At 53.4% G+C, this 19,595-nt stretch overlaps 1 protein-coding gene across 1 annotated transcript; it reads left to right on the forward strand.

Moving 5' to 3' along the window:
- The first annotated feature begins 225 nt into the window (after nt 1-225).
- Nucleotides 226-13,034, forward strand: INSYN1 (inhibitory synaptic factor 1). Its single transcript, XM_059657521.1, has 3 exons — nt 226-1,343; nt 1,742-2,459; nt 12,191-13,034. Exons 2-3 carry the CDS (start codon nt 2,304-2,306, stop codon nt 12,911-12,913), a joined length of 879 nt encoding a protein of 292 aa, XP_059513504.1. The 5' UTR covers nt 226-1,343; nt 1,742-2,303; the 3' UTR covers nt 12,914-13,034.
- The last annotated feature ends 6,561 nt before the right edge of the window (nt 13,035-19,595 follow it).

Genomic DNA, 19,595 nt, shown 5'->3' on the forward strand with positions numbered 1-19,595 from the left:
ATGGGGGTGTCTGGAAAGGTGGGAAAGCTAAGTCCGTAGCCTTAGCCTGCTGTCCCTCAGTGCCCCGAGGTCAGCGGAGTCCAGCCGGGCTAGTTGCCTCCAGCCCCATCTCCCCATCAGCGCAGGCCATCTCCCCATCACCGGGGTGGCGAGAACCCCGCTCCGCGCTCGCGCTCAGCACTGGGAGGCGTGTGTGTCGCTTTAAAAGCTCCCTCCCCGCGCGGGGCGGCCCTTCCCTGCCGGCGCCGAGCGCGCGGAGCCGCGGAGCCCGGGGTCTTGGTAGGAGCAGCGCCCGCCGGGGCGGCCAGCCGGCGGGGGGCGGGAGGCGGCGGGCGCGGGAGGCGCGGGGCGGCCCTCGAGGAGCGGGCCCAGGCCCGCGGAGCCCGGCGGGGCGGGTCAGGGCGAGGCCGCGGAGGGAGGCCCAGCCCCGGGCGGCGCCTGTGCTCCCCGCCGGCAGCGGCCGGGCGCCGGGGGCTGGCGAGGCGGCGAGCGGGGTGGGAGCCGGCGGGAGGCGGTGGCCCCTGGGCACGGGCTGCGAACCCGGGGCTCCCTGCCCGCCGGGCCGCCGCGCGCCCTCGCCGCCCGCCCCTCGCCGCGCCTTCTCCTCCCGTTCGTGTCGCCTCCTCTCCTCCGCCTCGCGCCGCTCCCGCCCGCGCCGGGCTGCCGAACCAGCCGTGCCGGGTCCCCAGCCTGCGCGCTCCTGGCCGGGCCCGGCGGGGACCAGTCCCGCGGCCGACGCCGCCTCCCCCCGCCTTTCCGACCGTGGCTGAGCGGCGGCAGCGCTCTCTCCGGCCGCCGGCCGAGAGCGGGGCTGGGCTGCTCGGACCCTCGCGGCCGCTCGGGACGCCGCGGGTGCGGAAGCGCGGACATCCTGGGTCCGGGCTGAGTGCGTCCGGGGCACCCAGCGGTGCCCGCTCATTCCGTCTGGACTGGACCGAGCGAAGCCTGGACCGTGCCGAGCCCGGGGGATGCCGGGCGCGGGCTGAGGGGATCCCGGCGCCCTCCGATCCCAGCTACTTTGGCTCACGCACCGGGACGCCCTACGCCCGGGTCACCTGTGGCCTGAGAGCCGCAGACCCACCAGACCCTTCTCGCCCAGGCCCCACCCGGCGCCTGGCGGGGGTTGGGGGACATTTTTCCTGCCCCCGGTCGGGGAGCGCAGAGGCCCCGCCCATCCCACCGCCCAGATGTCTCCCGGGGCGGCTCTGAGGACCTCCCTGAGGCCAGGGGCCGAAGGGTCCAGAGAGAGAAGCCCGCCCTAGGGAGCCTGGGGGGCCCCCCAACCTCATCTTGGGGCTAGGCCCCCACGCTACTCGGAAGGCAGGCCGGTGCCCCCACCCTCGGTGAGTCCGGGGGTTCTAAGGGAAGGCTGGGCTGGGAAAGGGAGGGTCTGCTGGGAACGGGGGCACCCTGGGGGCACTACGAGGGAGGACAGAAGACTGGAGAGACCCTCGGGTGAACCTCCAGGGCAAGGCCTGGCTGGGGAGGGGTGTTTGGGGGGACCTGGTGCTCGGTGCCCCATCGCAGGCTGAGGACTTCTGCCTCTAAAGCAGGGGCTCCCTCTTTTTCTTCCCAAAGAGGGGCTGTGCTGTAGACCATCTGCCTCCACCACCCCTCCCCACAAAGAAAAACATTAAGTCCCCAGCGAGGAAGGGTGCCCGGCTGTGGAGAGGATGGAGGCAGTAGCATTGCCGGCTGGTGCTGCAGCCTGGGAGGGCTGATGCCAGGCTTCTCTCTGCAGGGGTCTGCTCTCCTCTGTCCAGCTCCCTTCCCAGAGCTGTCCACATCTGGAGCCCCCTCCACATCTGGAAGACCCCAGCCACAGTCCTTCTGCAGGTGTCACTTGCAACCAGAGACCTCTGCCTTTGCAACTGCCCAAGAGTCGTGAGGGGATTGTGCTGCCTTCCCCAATCCCAAGGGCATCTCTTACCCTTAGTCCCTGCAGAGTCATCTCCCTGCTTCTGTGTCCAGGCTCAGCCAGACATCAGCCCAGCACACGTATAGGCACTTCAAGTCCTGAAGGGCTCCTGAGATCCAAGACCCCTCCCCTGCCCTTCTATGTCCTCATCTTGACCCCTTGTGTCAGATTCTGTCTCCTTCTGGGTGTCCCATTCCCCATCCAGAGGCAAAGGAGGCGGGGTGGCAGGAGTCAGGGGCTGGGTGAGGGCCACCCAGGGCCAGCGTGGGCTGGGGGGCCGTTAAGATGTGGAGCCCTGCCTGGCTGAGAGGGGCTCTGTGGAGGCAGACGCAGTGTGTGCCTGGCTGGGGGGAGTATGGGCAGGCCTGCAGCCACGTGGTAAAGGATGAACATTCGGGGCACCCCGGACCTCGGGCAGCCCAGTGACGACCCCAGCAGTGGTGGCGAACGTGAGCGGATTCGACAGCGCATGAAGATGGTCATCGGGCAGCTGGAGGGCATTCTACGGGAGCTCAAAGAGGTGGCCAAGGAGCTCAGGGAGGTGAGTGAGGGGCCAGACGGACCCTAAACCAGTTTTCCTGGCCTGGCACAAAAACATACTCTGGCATGTATGTTTCTGTGTGTGTGTGTGTGTGTGTGTGTGTGTGTGCACGCAAAGCTGTGTGCATGTGTGCCACTCTGCTGGGTACCTCCATCTTGTTCTCCTTTCCTCAAGTCTGCTCTGCTAAAAATCTTACAATAGCCCAGGGCAGGGCGGGTTTCAGGGTTGCAGAGAGCATTGGGACAGCATCTAATGGGCCCATGGCTCTGTGGTTACGACTCGGCTGCCAAGATGGCCAATAAGGACTGAGTTCCACAGTAACCTCTTCTGGAGCCTAAGCTGACCTTTGACCCCCACCATCTGCTGGTCACAAGGGGCCCTGGGAGAGTGTAGATGGCTCAATGAGGCAGTCCCCACTGCTTGGAGCATTCCCCAGATATTACAGAACCAGAACCCTTGATCCCGAAAAAATTAGTTCCTCCCTGCCCTGAGGTGGGAATGAGACTAGGGGGCTGCTGGTGGGTATGAGAGTTCCTGTGTGCATCGGCAGGGGCAGGAATCTCCCTACAGGGATGTATCCCCATCCCGTAGCTCTGAACATTTTTGGCCAAGATTGAAAAGTCACCCAGAGAGCGATGTGTGTCCCTCATTACCTCTTCCCACATTGCTCAGTAATGAAGTACACATGTCCTCAGCCCTGCCCCCTGGGCTGTGTTCGAGCCCAAAATGCATGACCAGGGTTCTGAGCCACTGGCCTGAATTTTCCCCCTGAGTACCATTATGCCAGCCAGGTGGGCTTTAGGCAAATTTCAACTCCTTGTAACCAGGGCCCCTGCAGAGATGGCAGGGAGAGTGATTGAATTGGAGTTACGGGTTCAGGCTCTCCCAGCCAGATGTGCAGGGAGATGGGGGCTCTAGAAAGATTGAGAAGAGGAGGTGATGGTGGATACCAACTCCAGACTGGCAAAGTGGTCTTCTAGCCTGGCCCAAGAGCCAAGGAGCAGGGGGTGTTTGAATCTTCAGAGTGGAGATTCGGGCCAGGAGCTAAGGTTGGGCAGGCAGCCTCTCTGCCCAGTCAGCCTCATGGAGCCTGCCAGGAAGTCCTTCCCCAGGAGGCAGGAATGGCTGTTGCTACAGGTAGAGAGAGGTGTGGTGTGAACTGGGCTGGCCAGGGTGTGAGCTGAACATCTCTGAGGAATGCAATTTAGTGGTCATTGCCTATGAGTAACTCCTCCTCCCTCAACCTCATTGTTCCGAAGGACTACCATCCCTACCTCATGCCTCCCCACCCCCCATCTATTTCATATGTTCTGTGGTTCCATCAGAGTCATGGGAACTGTCCAGAGTCTGTCTTGAGCAGGGGCATGGGACCTATGCCTCAGCAGGCCTACCCAGAAAGAACCAGGGTGGACTCTAAGCCTGGGGGTGAGTTTTGATATAGTACAGAGCCTATTCCCAAATGACCAGCTGAGTATCTTGCAGGCATCTGTTCTTCCCGTCCCCACCCCCACCCCTACTCCCACTCCCAGCAGAGCCATCCAGAGCCTGAAGGCATCACACAGGTCATCCAGCCCAGCCCTATTCATTTACTGTTGAAGAAGTTGAGGCCCAGAGAGGGATAGGGGCTTGATGAAGGTCACAGAGCCTACCAGAGGTACTCAGTAGAACTCAGGTCCTGATTCCTGCTCTGGAGCTTCAGGAGGTGGGCTAACGAGCAGCCTCATTCCATTTTCTTAGGGACCTTCTAGACGTGAGACCTTATGCTCATTCTGTGATACTCTGAGGGGGTGCCCTTTAGGGAGTGAGGCAGGAAGATCAGAAGCATTAGGATTTACTTGCAGATCTTTGAGATAGCCTCTCCCTCTCTTCTCAGCACACACACTCACCTATTCCCATGTCCTGAACAGCAGAGCTTCAGGTTCATGGGCTGTGCAACCCCCAGAGGCCTGAGCCAGGACAGAGAAAGATGAGTCCCCTCCCCCCATACCCGCAATAGGCCATGTGCCTCCACCCAAGACTCTGGCAGGTTGCTATGGCAACCAGAATCTACCCCGTATGCCACCACCTGCCCACTGCCAATGGCACCCAGCTGGGAAGGGGGGGGCAGGTCTCAGAGCTTCCCCATCTCCTAGGCAGGGTCTAGAGATGGGGTGATGGACAGAGAGGAGTGTTGGGAAAGGCAGGTGAGGCCTACAGAGACCCAGGCAGAAGAGGAGATGCTATTCCTAGGAGATGGGGTTTGTCAGGAATGGGGTTACCGCTTAGGGGTGCCAGGTCCTGGTTTGAGATAAAGGTTTGCACCCACCCAGCCCACCCCCACCACCAGGAACCTGTAAGCTTGGCTCTTGATCCTCCAATGGATCTGCCTGGCTCTCCTTCTCAGTCACTTTGGGTGGCATTTTTCAGTGGGGGCATGGGTAGGCCCAAGGTTGAGAGAGTTCTCTTATCACACTCCACTCTTTAGGCAGCACCAGCACAGAGTTCACCAACTGAGTTCTGGTCTCTGGAGGGTGAAGCACTTAGATGTGAAGCCAAGACTTACATCCAAGACTGCCAGAGGGCAGCGCAGGGTGCTGGATGAGGGAGGAAGGGCTTAGCTATAGCCCCTCTGCTATCCTCCTTCTCCATCTGCTGCTCCCTTCCCCACATACCATGGATCATAGCAGAGCCTCCTCACTTCTTGAGCATCATAGAAAGATGAGAAACACTACAGCACTGCTCCCCAGGCCCCCGAGCCTCAGTCTGCTCATCTCTAAAATGGAAATGATGATAATTCACACCTCAGAGTGATCTTACAAGGATGTATTGGGGTACCAACACCTACTCATACCCCTGAAGGATTTGGCATTCCCTTTCCCATACCTCTCCTGTTCTCCCAAACTCCTGGCTCTCCCCGAGGGATAGGGGGCAAGTTCTGTCCCATGGGTGGGGAAAATAGTTTTATGGACTAAGTGAGGTAAGAAATGTAAAAGTGTGTTGAAAGCAAAAATTGTGCTGCAGAGGATGTGACAGCCACTCATTAACTAGCCTTCATTTCTCCTAGGTCCCTAGTACTCCAGGTGCCAGGCCAGTCCCAGCAGGCTCTCTAAGCTCCTCAGAATTCTGTGGATCAAAATTTGGAGAAGCAGCACAGCCTACGGGCTGAGCTTGGGCTTTGCAGCCAGATGTCTCTAGTTCACATATGTTCTCCACCACCTTCCTAGCTGTGTGAGCTTAGGAAAGTTACTTTACCTCTCTGTGCTTTTGTTTTGCATCTCTAAAATGAGGATACAGAATAGTATGCCTCCTCACCCTCACCAGTTCTATGATGGTTGTGAGGATTAAATGTGATATTATATACAATGTACTTCACACAGCAATGGGCACAAAACTAGCTCCGTATCTGTTAGATATTACTGATGAACTGTTCTAGTACTAGCCTGCTCCTCAGCTCTGTGTGAGCCCTTGTTCTTTTGGAGTCACATTGGCATCTTAGCCATGATCAGGGAGGTCAGGCCCAGGGCCCTGCAGCAGGCAGTCCTACCCTCTTCTGGTGGAGGCAAGGGGTTGGTGATGGGGTTGGGAAGCAGGTCTCCAATGAGATGGCGTTTGAACAAAGACCCAAAGGAAGTGAGAATACATACAAGTCAAATGGATATCTGGAAATGAGCCTCCAAGCAGGGGGAGCAGCAGGTCCTGAGGGGGAAGTGTGCTTGGCATGGTCAGGATCAGCAAGGAAGCTGATGCAGTTGGAGTGGAGGGAACTAGGAGGTGGAGAGCAGGATGCCAGGGCACACAGGGCATGCAGGCCACAGTACAGAATTTGGATTTTGTCCTGTGAGAATCCCACACGTTCCCCAGGAATCTCATTTGTTTCTGGGTGGCAATCTGCCTCCCCGCTGTTCTTCCTGTTCCCTACTAATTGGGAGCCCACAAGGGCAGGGGTGTAGGACCTTGTTCTTGGCCCCCCAAATGTTGAGCTTACCTTGAGTAGGTACTTGGCCTCCTCCTTGGTTACCCTGTCCCCAAGATGTCACTCAGCATGGGGCTCAAAATGTTCCTGTGTTGATCACTAGTATCCCTCACATCATCACTGGCTATTGGGTAGGATATAACTTAAGGGCACAGTTGCCCACCTTGGCCTGAACACCTCCAGAGGATGGAGGGGTGGGCAAAACCCTTTTGCACCCTGGAGTGGCAGTGAAGACCCCCCCACACCTGATTTTCTTGGGGATCAGGCCCATGCAGTTGTGCTGTCCCATGCAAGGTGCTGTATATGAGGTCGCCAGGAGAGCCATGGGTCATACAGCAGGAGATAAATGTGGCCCAGCCAGGAAGCAGCTGGAGCAGGAGAGGCTGGGGACCACAGAGCTGTGCCAAAGTGGGTCAGCTCCATCACCCACAGCTCAGCAAGAATTGTGCGAATTTTTTCTTCTTTTTTTTTTCTCGCCACCCTTTTCCCTTTACATTCTCCTCCTCCAGACAGATTCACGAAGCTCTGGGGCCAATTAGGCCAAATTGCAGGATGAGAGTCATGAATCACAGTCACCTCTCTCCCCCTCCCCAACGCCACAGCCCCCAGGAAGACAAATAACGTAATCACAGAATTAAAAAGTAATCAGTGGTCATAAATAATGCAGAATCCCTAGTTATATAACCAGCTGCCCAGGGAGCTAGGCAGGAGGGAAGGAGGTAGCAACTTGTCAAAAAAAGTGAGGGGCCAGAGGTGAGGGGGAGGACAGGAGATAGAGGTTGTGGGACTCCCAGTCCTCGGTCCTGACTCTAGGCAGTGATGGCAAACCTATGACACGCGTGTCAGAGGTGACACGCCAACTCATTTTTTTGGTTGATTTTTCTTTGTTAAATGCTATTTAAATATATAAAATAAATATCAAAAATATAAGTCTTTGTTTTACTATGGTTGCAAATATCAAAAAATTTCTATATGTGACACGGCACCAGAGTTAAGTTAGGGTTTTTCAAAATGCTGACACGCCGAGCTCAAAAGGTTCGCCATCGCGGCTCTAGGGTTTTATGGAACACATCCATGCTTTTCTTGGAGAGGCAGCTAGGGCTGGGGCAGGCAGTATTGTGGTGTCCAGGACCATGAAGCATTTTCTCAGAAAAGGACACCCCAGCAATTTTTATTAAGATGTCTCAACTCGTCTATTCATTCAATGGCTGTTTTGTAAAGAGTGTACCAATCTCTGCCAAACTGGGGGTGCATGGTAGGGATGCATTTCCAGGTCCACTCCTTGTGGGGAGAAGATATCAACCACATTATAACCTATACGCTCAAAACATTGCAGCAGTGATAAATACTAGATAATATTTTAAGGAAAGGTATGAGGTGCTTTGAGAGCCTTTCATAGGAAACCTGTCCTCAACTGGGGATCAAGGAGGACTTCCATATGGAAGTGAGATAGAGTGAGCAAGAACGGTATGAGGCATTCGGGTGAGGCCCAGAGGCAGAAGTGAGCTCAGGGTGTAAGTGTGTAGGTGTGGTAAGGAGGCAGGCCTGGTAGGGTAGAGAGCAAAGGGCACTTAGCCACATTTGGTGTGGGGTGGTGTTTGGAGGTCCAGGAGTTTGGGGAGCATAGGAGTGCTGGAAGTAGAGGTCCTGTTGGTTTTTTGGAAAGTTCCCTGGATGCACTAGATGAGTGTGGATGCAGTTGTTCAGATGAGGGGAGCCAAAGCTGTGACCAGGACAGAGGTGAGTCAGGACCTGGGCCCCCCGGGGGATTGTGTCTCAGCCCTCAACCCTGCCCTTCTCTCAAGTGTTCCCTCTTGAGCAGGTAATTCATGTTCTTAAAAGATCAGACCCAGGAGTCAGGACTCCTGACTTCTGGTCTCAGCTCAGCTCATTATAGTCTCAGTTTCCCTATCAGTAAACACAGTAAGAAGGATGGACTCAACAGTGTCTCCAATCCCTTCTGGCTTTGAGGTTGTAGGATTCTGTGATTTTTATGGTTTCATTTCTCTCTCCATTCCCCCTCTCCCCCTCTTTTATCCTGTGTATATAATTATTTTGCCTGTACTCTAAGACGATCTCAAGTTACATGCAGGCAAAATGATTATTAAATCGCAGGCAGAAATTACAGATTTCAAGACATCCAAACAGAGAGGCAGGTAGCATGGGGCATGCTGCACACCTGCCCTCCCATTGACTTCATGAAATGAGAGGCACCAAGGACAGGCTTGACCAGGCTCTGCATACAGTCTGAGTACCCTGGGCATCTCACTTCCCTTTCTGATTCTTACTTATGTCATTTATCAAGTGTGTTTGACCTATCCCACCTAACAAACTGAGCCAGATTTGCCTGTGAGCCTCAACCATTTGGCTTTTAGAACCTCTTCTGTTTCCATCTGGAAATAGCCCTACTTCATGGAACATAGGTGCCACCCAGGTGTTGGGGTTTGAAAGGCCCAACATGTCCCATTATTCTGCCACGGGTACTGGAAATGTCCCCATCAGAGTATCATTTTTTTGGTGAAGAACTGGCTCCCATCAGCTCTTGCGCCTGGTGCCTGGTTACGTGTTGGCTCTCAATGGTCCATGGTGGGTATTGTTTTACATGCTTTCTGTGCATCAAGTCATTAAATAGTCACAACAACCTAACAAGTAGGTACTACTAGGATTCTCCTTGGCTGAAGATACACACAGAGACATTGAGCCACCTGGCTAAGGTCATACAGCTAGTAAGTTGTGATGCCAGGGTTGGACCCTAGGTGTGGCTCCAGAGCCTAGGTTCTTAGATGCTTGGATGTGCTGACTCTGCGGTTTAATGCACATTCATATCTATTAAACCCCCACCAACTGGGTGAGGAGAAGAGCATCATCCCACTTTACAGGGGAGGAAAATGAGACTGGAAACGGGAAAGCCACACTTGAGACTTGAATCCAGGCCTCCCTCATTTACTACCCTCCACACCCCCAGGGTGGAACCAGAGAGGGTGTTCTAAGGGAGGAGAGGAAGAGCCTGAATGTGAAGGCCACCTGAGAAGGGCCTTTTGGATGGGGGGAGTATGTTCAGGCCTGAAGGCTTCAGGAATCCTGCCCTGTGCTCCCTGGATCTTCCTCACAGGATGTTAGGAGCCCAGCTTCTGGGCCTGGCCTAGCCTCAGCCAAATCTGTGCCATGACAGCCAAGAAATTTAACTCCAGATTCCTGCTAGTGTTGCCTTCTCTTATGCAGCAGCAGACTATCAGCATCTAGCTTGCTCTGGGGAGTCTAATTGGAGGATGTGGCTGCCCAGAGGTACAAGGCCACTTCTGAAGCCAGCAATGCCCTGAGGTGCTATTCTTTCATCAGCTTAAATACCAGGTCCCTAGGTCAATGGTTCTCAAAGTTTGTCCTCAGACCAACAGCAGCAGCACAAGGAAGCCTGTTAGATCTACACTTTCTCAAACCTTACCCAGAACCTGCAAAATCAGAAACTCCGGAGAGTGGGCTGTTACACATTCCAGTTTGAGGCCAGGGTTCCCACCAGCTCTCAGATGTGGATTGGGTTGAGCAAGGACTTCTGGGGGATGTGACCTTCTCTGTGTTAGGGGGAGTCATTGGAGTCAGAGACATAAGAAGAGGTGGCCAGATTGGAGGGTAGAGCCCTTCGCCCATTGCCTACTCAAGCGCAGAAATCACAGTAGCACTTGGAGCAGTGTGCAGTCTTGCAGGGGTGTGGCAACGGCAGTAATCTCAGCTTCCCCAGTGACTGGTCCCTCAGGCCCATTATCTATGATCTCAGAAGATGATGATCTCATGGATGGTGCTCAGAGATGGGAGATAATGTCACTTTTATCGCCAGTGCCCCACAGAACCCTTTCCTAGAATCACAGCGATGAAAGGAACCTTGGAGATAAACCAGTTCACCCAACTCCCCACTTACAGATTGAGAAACTGAGACCTAAGTGGGAAATTGACTGACCAGGTCACCTGCATGGGGTCTCCTGACCCCTTAACCAATCAGACATCCCAGTGACCCAGACTCCTCTTGACGCCTCAGTTTTGTCTTTGCTTTCTTCTTCGCTGTGGGGCACTCCTCACCCCCACTCCTCACCAAATACCTAGCACATCCCTGAATAGCTGTGGTCCTCAGTAAAGTTTTGTTGATTAGGTAATCAATTAACTGGCTGATCTGACTCCAGGTAAGAACACCGGGAGGGGCCCTGGGCTTGGTGACTCACTGCATATGCCTTTGTCTCTGGGTCTCTTGGTTCCTCCACTTTGCTTTTGATATTTTGCTATTTTTGTTTTTGGCCTGAAGACTCTCTCCTCCTCTTGATTCTCCTTTCCCTATCATCCTCCCTGACTCATGTGCTGACAGTGGCCAAGGTCAGGGGATGTCCTGAGGCTGGGCTGCCTGCATGGAGTCCGAGCTTTAGTCTTCGTGGGGTGGGCAGGTTGCAGTGACCTTGCAGCTGAACTGTCCCCCCTCCCATCCCAAGTGCATTTAACAGGCACCTCTGGGCCCAGGATGGATGGGTTTTTTATTGCTTACCAAATAATGCTTGTTTTATTCATTCCCCAACAAGCCAGGATTGATCTCCAGTCATCAGAGGCCAGGGAGAGGAAGGAGGGAGAATGCTCTGGGGGCAGAGGTGGAGTGATGGAGACCCTTGAGGGACAGTCACTGACCAGCTGCACAGGCTGACCCAGGATGCTTCCTCATGGTCACCTCATATCATTTTCTCATGTCTCTACTAAGTAGATTTGCTGGAGTCTCTCAGCCCTCTAGTGGCCTAGTGCATGAAATTTGTGCATGGGAGGGGATGTTCCTCAGCCCGGCCTGCACCCTCTCCAGTCTGGGACCCCTTGGGGAATGTCCTGTAGGACTGGGCCTAAACCGGCAGTTGAACATCCCTCTCGCAATCTGGGACCGCTGGCTCCTAAATGCTCTCCTGCCTGCCTGCCTGATCGCCCCTAAACACTCTGCCTGCCAGCCTGATCACACCCAACTGCCCCCACCCCTGCCGACCTGATCACCCCCAACTGTCCCTCCTGCCGGCCTGCTCGTCCCCAGCTGCCTCACCCTGCTGGCCTGCTTGCCCCCAACTGCCCTCCCCTGCCAGCCTGATTGCCCTTAACAACCTCTGCCTCAGCCCCGCCACCATGGCTTTGTCTGGAAAGACGTCTGGAAGGTCTCCCAGAAGGTCTCCCGGTCTAATTAGCATATTACCCTTTTATTAGTATAGATTTCATTTTCTGATTAAATTTATTGGGGTGATGCTGGTCAATAGGGTCATAGGTTTCAGCTGTACATTTCTATGATACATGATCTGTATATTGCATTGTGTGCCTCCACCCAAAGTCAAATCACCTTCCATTACTATATACTTGGCCCCCTTTAACCTTTACTACACTAATCCTTTTATCTGGTAACCACCCTCTTTAAATAGCCCCTCTCAGTCATAGGAAGATCAAGCTCTGAGCACCAGAGCCTATAAACACCCCCTCCCCTGCTCCAGAACAGCAGCTGGCTATGGGGAGAGGGCTATGTGAATGGATGATGTACAGGCTGGAAGACAGTCCCTCCTCCACCCAAGAGACTGAGGAATGGAAAACAAGCTCTGTTCACCCTGGTCCAGTTTGGGCCTCCACAGAGCAAATAAGCCTGTGACCTCAAGTCCAGTCTCCATCCTGTAGGGACATTAGCAGGGGGGATGTCACGGGGTGGCGGGAGGGTACATGCTCACACCTAAGTGATGCCAGGTCTGGCCTGGCCACTCTAATCCTTCTGCCCTTCCCTGGACAGGTGGTGAGCCAGATAGATAAGTTAACCTCAGACTTCGATTTTGAACTGGAGCCAGATGACTGGACCACGGCCACTGTGAGCAGTACCTCCAGCAGCGACAAGGCCGGTGTAGGTGGCCCCTTTGACCTGGGCCACCTGGACTTCACGACAGCTGACATCCTCTCAGACAGCTGGGAGTTCTGCTCCTTCCTGGATGTCTCTACCCCTTCAGATTCCATGGACGCCGCCGAGTCAACACGACCAGGGGCTGGTTCTGACTACCGACTCATGAACGGTGGCATGCCCATTCCTAATGGGCCACGGGTGGAGACCCCAGACTCCTCCAGTGAGGAGGCCTTCAGCACCGGCCCTCTCAAGGGGCAGCTGCCCCAGCGGACCCCAGGCACACGGGAGAGAGTGCGCTTCAGCGACAAAGTGCTCTACCATGCTTTGTGCTGTGATGATGAAGAGGGGGACGGTGAGGAGGCAGCGGCAGAGGAGGAGGCGGGCCTGTCCCCAGAGCCTCCCCATACAGAGGCCCATGTGGGCCCCCTCAAGACCTCCCTGGCCCCCAACAAGCCAAGGCGCTCTCCACTGACTGGCCGATGTTCAGGCCCCACCTTGGCCCCTGAGCAGACACGAAGGATCATGAGGAACAGCAGCACCCAAACAGTGTCAGACAAGAGCACGCAGACCGTGCTTCCCTACACAGCCTCCAGACAGAAAGCCAAAGGGAAAAACTAGGGGCCGGGAGGGGACGGGGTGGGTAGGGGGAGGTACATAGAGTTATAAATATATACACATATATATTTAAACAAACACAGTCATAATAAAATTTTAAAATGCTGAGGAAACAGCCCCACAGGCCCCAAAGCTTTCTCAGAGCTCATCTTAGGCACAGAGATGCCTACTCCCCTACTAGGTCCCAGGAAGTGTGTCTAGAACCTTCCTCCCTTCCTTCCCATTGCAGGGCTCCTGAAGGGGGTGTCCAAATGTCAAGCTGCTGGCCTGGACCATGTCCAGGGATTCATCTGCAGGAGGCAGGCTCTCAAGAAGTAGTGTCCAAAGCCAGGGCTAATAGTATGATGTGGAGGAGACTGAGTGGCATCACTGAGTGGGGGCCTCCATGCTCAGCCTTGTCCTCTAGAGATCAAAGACTCATGGCAAAGCCCCAGCAAGGCCCCTAGTGCTGCTGAGATCCATGTGAGGAAACAGGCAGCAGCCACCATGGGCCAGAGATAGGCCCCTGACCTGTCAGCAGGCAGGCAGCCCCAGGAAGGAATCCAATGGCCCCGCCCTACCGCTGCTCCTCCACTCTGGGACCCTGAGTTCGCTTTGGCAGGTCATGAATGACACCAACAGAAACAGGTGGGAGCCTAGAGGTACCGAGGCTTCATCGGGGGCGTGGTCCACACAGAGACAGCGTCTGAATATCATTGGGCTAATAATCCCAACCATTGCTCACATTTACTGAGCATATCTCCATGTCTCTACTGTGCTAAATACATTGTATAGCATAATCTAATTTAATTTTCAGAGTAACCTGACAAGACAGGAACTATTGCTATTCCCATTTTTCAAATGAGAAGACTGAGATTCAGAGAAGTTAAGTAACTGGCCCAGGGTCACAGAGCCTGTGCCCCTCCGCTCTCCTTCCCCCATGAGCACATGGTTTCCAGGCTATATCTGGCTCTGCTATCTAGTAACTGTGCAATCTTGGGGAAGTCCATTTGCCTCTCTGAGCCTATCTACCTCATCTATGAAGGGGGTCTGATAATGTTCATCTACCTCACCAACTGCTGTGGGGCTTCAACCAGATGAGTACTTGGTAAATTCCAAGTCACTGGATATGTGTTGTGCTCAGTGGCACCCCAACTCAGATTCCAGTGTTTTCCAGGCTTGGGATCCCTGAGTGGGGTGGGAAAGAAACCACTGCCATCAACTGGGCCACAGCTTGATGGTCTCCACGAGCTATTGGTCTCCAATAGCTCAGAGCAGGAAGGAAGTAGTGATGGTGGTGCAAGGATGTCACTGCTCAGGGCCTCCCTGATGCACATTTAATGAAAGCAGAGGTACAGCCTGCCGGGGGCTGTCAGGAGGGTCTCTGGCTCTACACACGGGTGCCCAGGAGAGCATGGCAAGAGAGGTACTGTCCAGCCCCCAGGGGCGGGGAGACAGACTATGTTGGACAGTTTGGAGCAAATGCCAGGGATGCTGTCAGGATGAGACAGGCGGGCCTAGGAGGCCTGCTCTGCAGTGTTGGGGTCTCCCCTTGGGCCCTAAATAGCCAGCCAGGTGCAACCTCGGGAGTGGAAATACAGGGTAGTGGGTCCAGGCTAGCAGTTCCTGCCCAGACCTGAGAATAAGAGCTCTGAGCTCCTCCCTCAGTCCCAGGAAAACTCTTGGGCAGTGGTATTGATTAGTGATAGGACCCTGGCTCAAAAGATGCATGCCAGGGGCTCCCCTGAAGGATGGCCGGCTGGGTCCTTCCATCCTTCCGGATGGCCTGACAGTGAAGAGGGGCAGGCCCTGCCCAGGTATGGGCACACCTAGCTTTGGGACTCATTTTTGCTCTCCAGTGGCAAGATTATTTGTTTCACAGCTTTACAACAGTCAAGAAAAAGACATCTGCAGAGAGCACACATTTCACCAGGAAGAAACAGAGAGCCCTGTGAGGGCATTGTCCTCTCCTGGGAGACCCCACTCCACTCCCCTCTGTGTGATTTCATCTGGCCATGGCTAGCATGTACCACCTGGCTACTTGCTCCAAATGGGGCAGTAGTGTGAGGGTGTCCTGGAGGAGGGGAAAGTAGATATTGAAGTGGGCATAGGTTTTCAAAGGCCTAAAAAGTACTTGGCTACCCTTATATATATGCCACAATCAGTCTGGGCCTCACTCATGGATCCCCATGGTTTTCTTATGACTTGAAAGACAGAATGTGGTCACCTATGTAAAGAACTGTGACTATCAGAGCTGGTGAGCACAAAATACACTGCTTCAGAGTAATGAGCTCCCTGTCCTGGAGGCAGACACAGACATCCTGGGGACTTCTTCCAGACCCACCTGCTCCTCCAGGTAGTCTCTCACTGCTCTTCACCATCTCTTCGCCAGTTTCTGGGTTTCTTCACCCAGAATGTCCCACCAGATCTCCCTGTTTACAGGAAGTCTTATTTTGCTGACCATCTACTGTGAGTTCAGACTTGTGACAACCAGTGCTGTGGAGGGGTCATAATCATAAATAGCTCATGTTCATTGAGCACCTACTATGCACTGGGCATGTCCTAAGCATATGTTTTACTGCATTTATTCCACTCAGAAAATATGAGATAAGCAATTACATTTATACCTGTTTTCCAGATGAGGAAACTGAAGCTCTGGGAAGTTAATAACTTGCCTAAGGGCACAGGATAAGTATGGCACCAGGATTGATCCCAAACTCAGTGACTTAGTACTCAAACATATGCTATAGTCATATCGCTGGTGGAGACAGTGCCCTGGTCTCTGGGGGTGTGGGAGGGGCTGGGGTCTGAGAGCCAGATGGTGGGATGTGGGTATTGGGAGCAGGAGACCTGTGAATGCCATTCATTCTTTGGAGAACTTGGCTACTATTAATGGCCCTTGACACAGAGCCTGGCACCAAATGGATTATGCATTCAATAAATGTTTGCAGAATGAATGAATGAGCTCCATTTGCAAAGGGAGCATTCATTCAATCAGCTTTTATTGCAGGCCTCCTACGTGCCAGGTCTCATGTTGCTTGTGCACATACATACACACAACTCCCCTGGGAGGGACTGGCCTGGTGTGGCTCAGCAGCTGGGCAAAGTCAAAACAAAGAGGTGTGGGGCTTCAGGGCTGGTGAGCCAGAGGTGGTGGTGAGTCCAGCCTGTGGTCTCTGGGAAAGAAGCCAGGAGCATGAGATAGGGGGCCGGCTTGACAAGGAGACCACTCTGGGAGTGGGAGGAGTGAGGGAAGGTCCTCAGCCTGACACCACTTTAACGAGGTGTGCACATTGCAGTGTCTCCAATGTCTGAGGATGAGGAGACCTCATTGTCTCCATTTACAGGCAAGGGACAGACCATGTAGTCTACAGAGGTCTGATGGGACCAAGGAGCAGAAAGGGGGATGAACTATTTGGAGACCCCAGCACCATCCTCCACCCTTCGAGACAAAGTGAGACCCTGTCAATGGAAGGGATAAGGGCCAGGCGGAGCTGGGAATTCAAGGCAGACACAGATATCCACCACTACCTCTTCTAAATTCCCTTACTCTGACCCTCACCTCATCCCCTGCCGCCCTCCATCTCTCGCCCATCATCCAGCTGGAACTTGTGTAAGAAAACTGACATTTATTAACCACCTAGTATATGCCAGGCACTGTGCCATGTTTTTTAGCTAACACTAAATGACAGATTTAGTTGCGCCCAGCACATAATAAGTTGTTCAGTAATTATTGAATAAATGGATGAACCAGAATCTTTATTTTACAGGTGAGGAAGCGGATGAGCTAATAAGGAATTTGTTCAAAGTTGCACACAGAAATTGGTGGAGCTGGAGATTTGGAATTGTTATTATTTATTATTTATACTTACATAAGAGCTGCTGTTTCTGGAACACGTACAATTTGATGCTTTAGGCACTTCACATAAATTATCTTACCTACTTTACAACAAGCCTCCAAATAACAGACGATTACCATTTTACACATGAGAAAACAGAGACTCAGCAAGGTGTGGTACCCTGGCCCAAATAAACAGCCCCTGCGCAGAAACAAGACCTGAATCTAGGCTTCGCTCTGCTTACCACACGCCTAGCTTGCAGGGCCCTAGGACCCTATCGGACATTCCAGAGCCCACATTTACCCTTGGCCAACTGAGCAGTGCTCACCAGGGCTCAGGCCTGCTCTCCTCAACTCCATGCTCAGGACCCCAGGAGCATTTTGCCCAGGTTTCTAGAACCCACCCCAGTTCCCTGTGAGTCCGGGGCACTGACTAGGCAACCAACCCACACAGCTCCAAGTCCAGTGGCCTTTCCCCTTGTCCTATCTGTGGCAGAGCCTGCAAGACTAGGCTGCCCTCAGCCCCTTTCTGGTCTGGCCCAAACTGGCTTTAGTTTGGGCTGGAATGTCTAGAAAAGGCTTCTGGGAGGATGGGGGAACTGAAATAGAATTCATTTGTGAAGGAGTAGAACTTGGGCACCTGGAAATGGGCCAAAAATGCTGGGGTGGCCACACAGGGATTATAGAGAAGCCTTGCTAAAACAGAGGGTACATGATGGGAAAGATGTGAGTGCTGCATAAGGGACTTGAGAGTCCCATGGCACCTTCAGAGCCACTCCATCCTCTTGACTGTGTGAGGAGGAGTGGGGTTTTCTGTCTAGTCTGAGGCTGAGAGAATGGATTTAAGAGAACTCAATAAATTGGGATCCACTGTAATGAATAAACAAGAACAGCACATAATTGCACATTGGTAAGTAAAATAGATATGCTAAAGCCCTTGCAAGTCACTGTATCTTACAAGTAGGTTAAACATTTCCCCTGTAGTGCATTCTCACTTGACCTCTCTTTTCCCAGAGAGGGTGAGGACACTGGCTTCACTGTCCTGTCCCAGTTAAGCTAGCTGAGATTCTGATGAGACCTGACTGTGCCCACCTGCCTGCCCTGAATGAGACTACAGGCCCAGCCACCATTACTACCCGCCTCTCCCCCTGTACCTGGCCCCAGCCATACTAGCTAAGGAGATCAAGGAGGGTGACCCCAGGCCCACTGTTCACTGTTCTTGTTCAGATTGACTCCCTGCCAGAAACGCTCAAACGCACATCCTGCCTGTGGCGCTCAGTTCCCTGTTTAGGCTGCTCCCCCTCCTGTCCCAAGTGGGTATGTTTCACATATTGTTGTCCAGCAAGATGTCCTCCTTGCAGTCCTCTTAAAAGCACCACAGAAACTCAGTCTCCAGGTGCCAGCTCACCTGCCAGGTCACTCTACCCTTCCTGTGCTCTACCCCTAAGGCAGTATAGGGTGGAGGTCACTAGAGGGGCAGCCTGAGGAGAAACTATGGAAAGAGCCCCGGAGGCCCTGATTTTTGTGAGGTTTCACTGTGGCCAGTGGTAGGGCCTTCCCAGGAGATCTCTGTAAGGATGGAAAATTTTCCCCAGAGCCTAGTAGTAGGCTACTTGTAGGAGGAGTTCTAAAGGAGGTAGTGATGGCTATGTCGACTTCGGTGAGGTGGAGAAGGGAAGACTTTCACTGGTGACCCAGCTATGGAGGTGTGGAGGGATAGGTCAGGGAAGTCCAGTGGGCACTCTGAGAACTTCTCTTGCCAAGAGATACTTCCCTAGGCCACACTGACCCTACTCACCCTCCAATTCCCTGAGCATTTCTCTTCTCATCCAGAGGTTGCAAATCGTGGCCTGCACACGTGCTTTGCCTCCCACACATAATGTTGTTTTACTTTAAAGAGATTTCTGGTCAAGATTGTAGAATAGGTATAAATGCTGTCCTCACCTCCTTCCATGACCACATCAAAGTTGCAACGAAATTATAGAACAACAAACCTTGAGAAACACCTAGTTGAACAGAAATCCTATAACTATAAAAAAGAAGCCACATCTAGACTGGTAGAAGGGGCAGAGAAGCAGAATGGGCTGGTCCCACACCCAGGAGTGGTAGTTAAGAATCGGGAGAAATATCTTGGCTGTAGAGGACCCCCTTGGGAGTGAGGGGTTCTAGTCCCACACCAGCCTGGACCACTTGTGCCAGAAGAGGAATTCCCACAATAGCTGGCTGTGAAAACCAGTTGGGATTCCATCCAGGTAAGATAACGATCTGCTGTAGACTCATGTGTCTTTTTAAAAGGTTCAAGTATAAACACACTCTATCACAAACACTCACCCTAAGTGCCAGCAAAGGGAAAGCAGCTCAAAAAGCACCAGACACATATGGAGAGGAAATGAATTATCTGGCTTCAGGGCAGCTCTCTCCCAGAAAGAAATGCTAGGCGAGCAGAAGACATTGCTCCTTTGCTGAGCTCCCCCTCCATCCAGACAGCAGGCTCAGGTGGGTGCCAAATCTGATTTACCATCAACCTGATTAACACTGTTCACCCCACCATGGTGATTCCCTGAGGCCCTGTCCCACCCTACCTCTTTCACTACTGTCCCTCACAAGCAGCCTGCCTAGGCCCGTGCTATGGACTTTCCTAAAATCTCTCAAAGTTACACAAGCCCAAAACAATCAGCAGCTGTCCTCAGCATGCCCTGTACCTCTTTCTAAGCGACCCCAAGCTTGGCACTAGTAACAGCCAGTCTCAGTTCACAGCACAAACTCTCCCAGGTACCTCAAAGGCCAGCACAGGAAGCTACAAACTGCAGATCACTTTTTAGCTCCTACCAGTCTGGGCAAGGCAGTGGCCTGCACTGGAGCCCCTCA

This window comes from Myotis daubentonii, chromosome 1 (genome assembly GCF_963259705.1).
Source record: "Myotis daubentonii chromosome 1, mMyoDau2.1, whole genome shotgun sequence".
In the NCBI taxonomy this organism is placed as follows: domain Eukaryota; kingdom Metazoa; phylum Chordata; class Mammalia; order Chiroptera; family Vespertilionidae; genus Myotis; species Myotis daubentonii.

What these genes read in the sequence shown, in the direction of transcription:
- INSYN1 (XM_059657521.1), top strand. Translation starts at nt 2,304, where the DNA reads ATGAACATTCGGGGCACCCCGGACCTCGGGCAGCCCAGTGACGACCCC. An exon ending in TGGCCAAGGAGCTCAGGGAG is followed by an intron (nt 2,460 to 12,190) that starts GTGAGTGAGGGG and finishes TTCCCTGGACAG; the next exon opens with GTGGTGAGCCAGATAGATAA.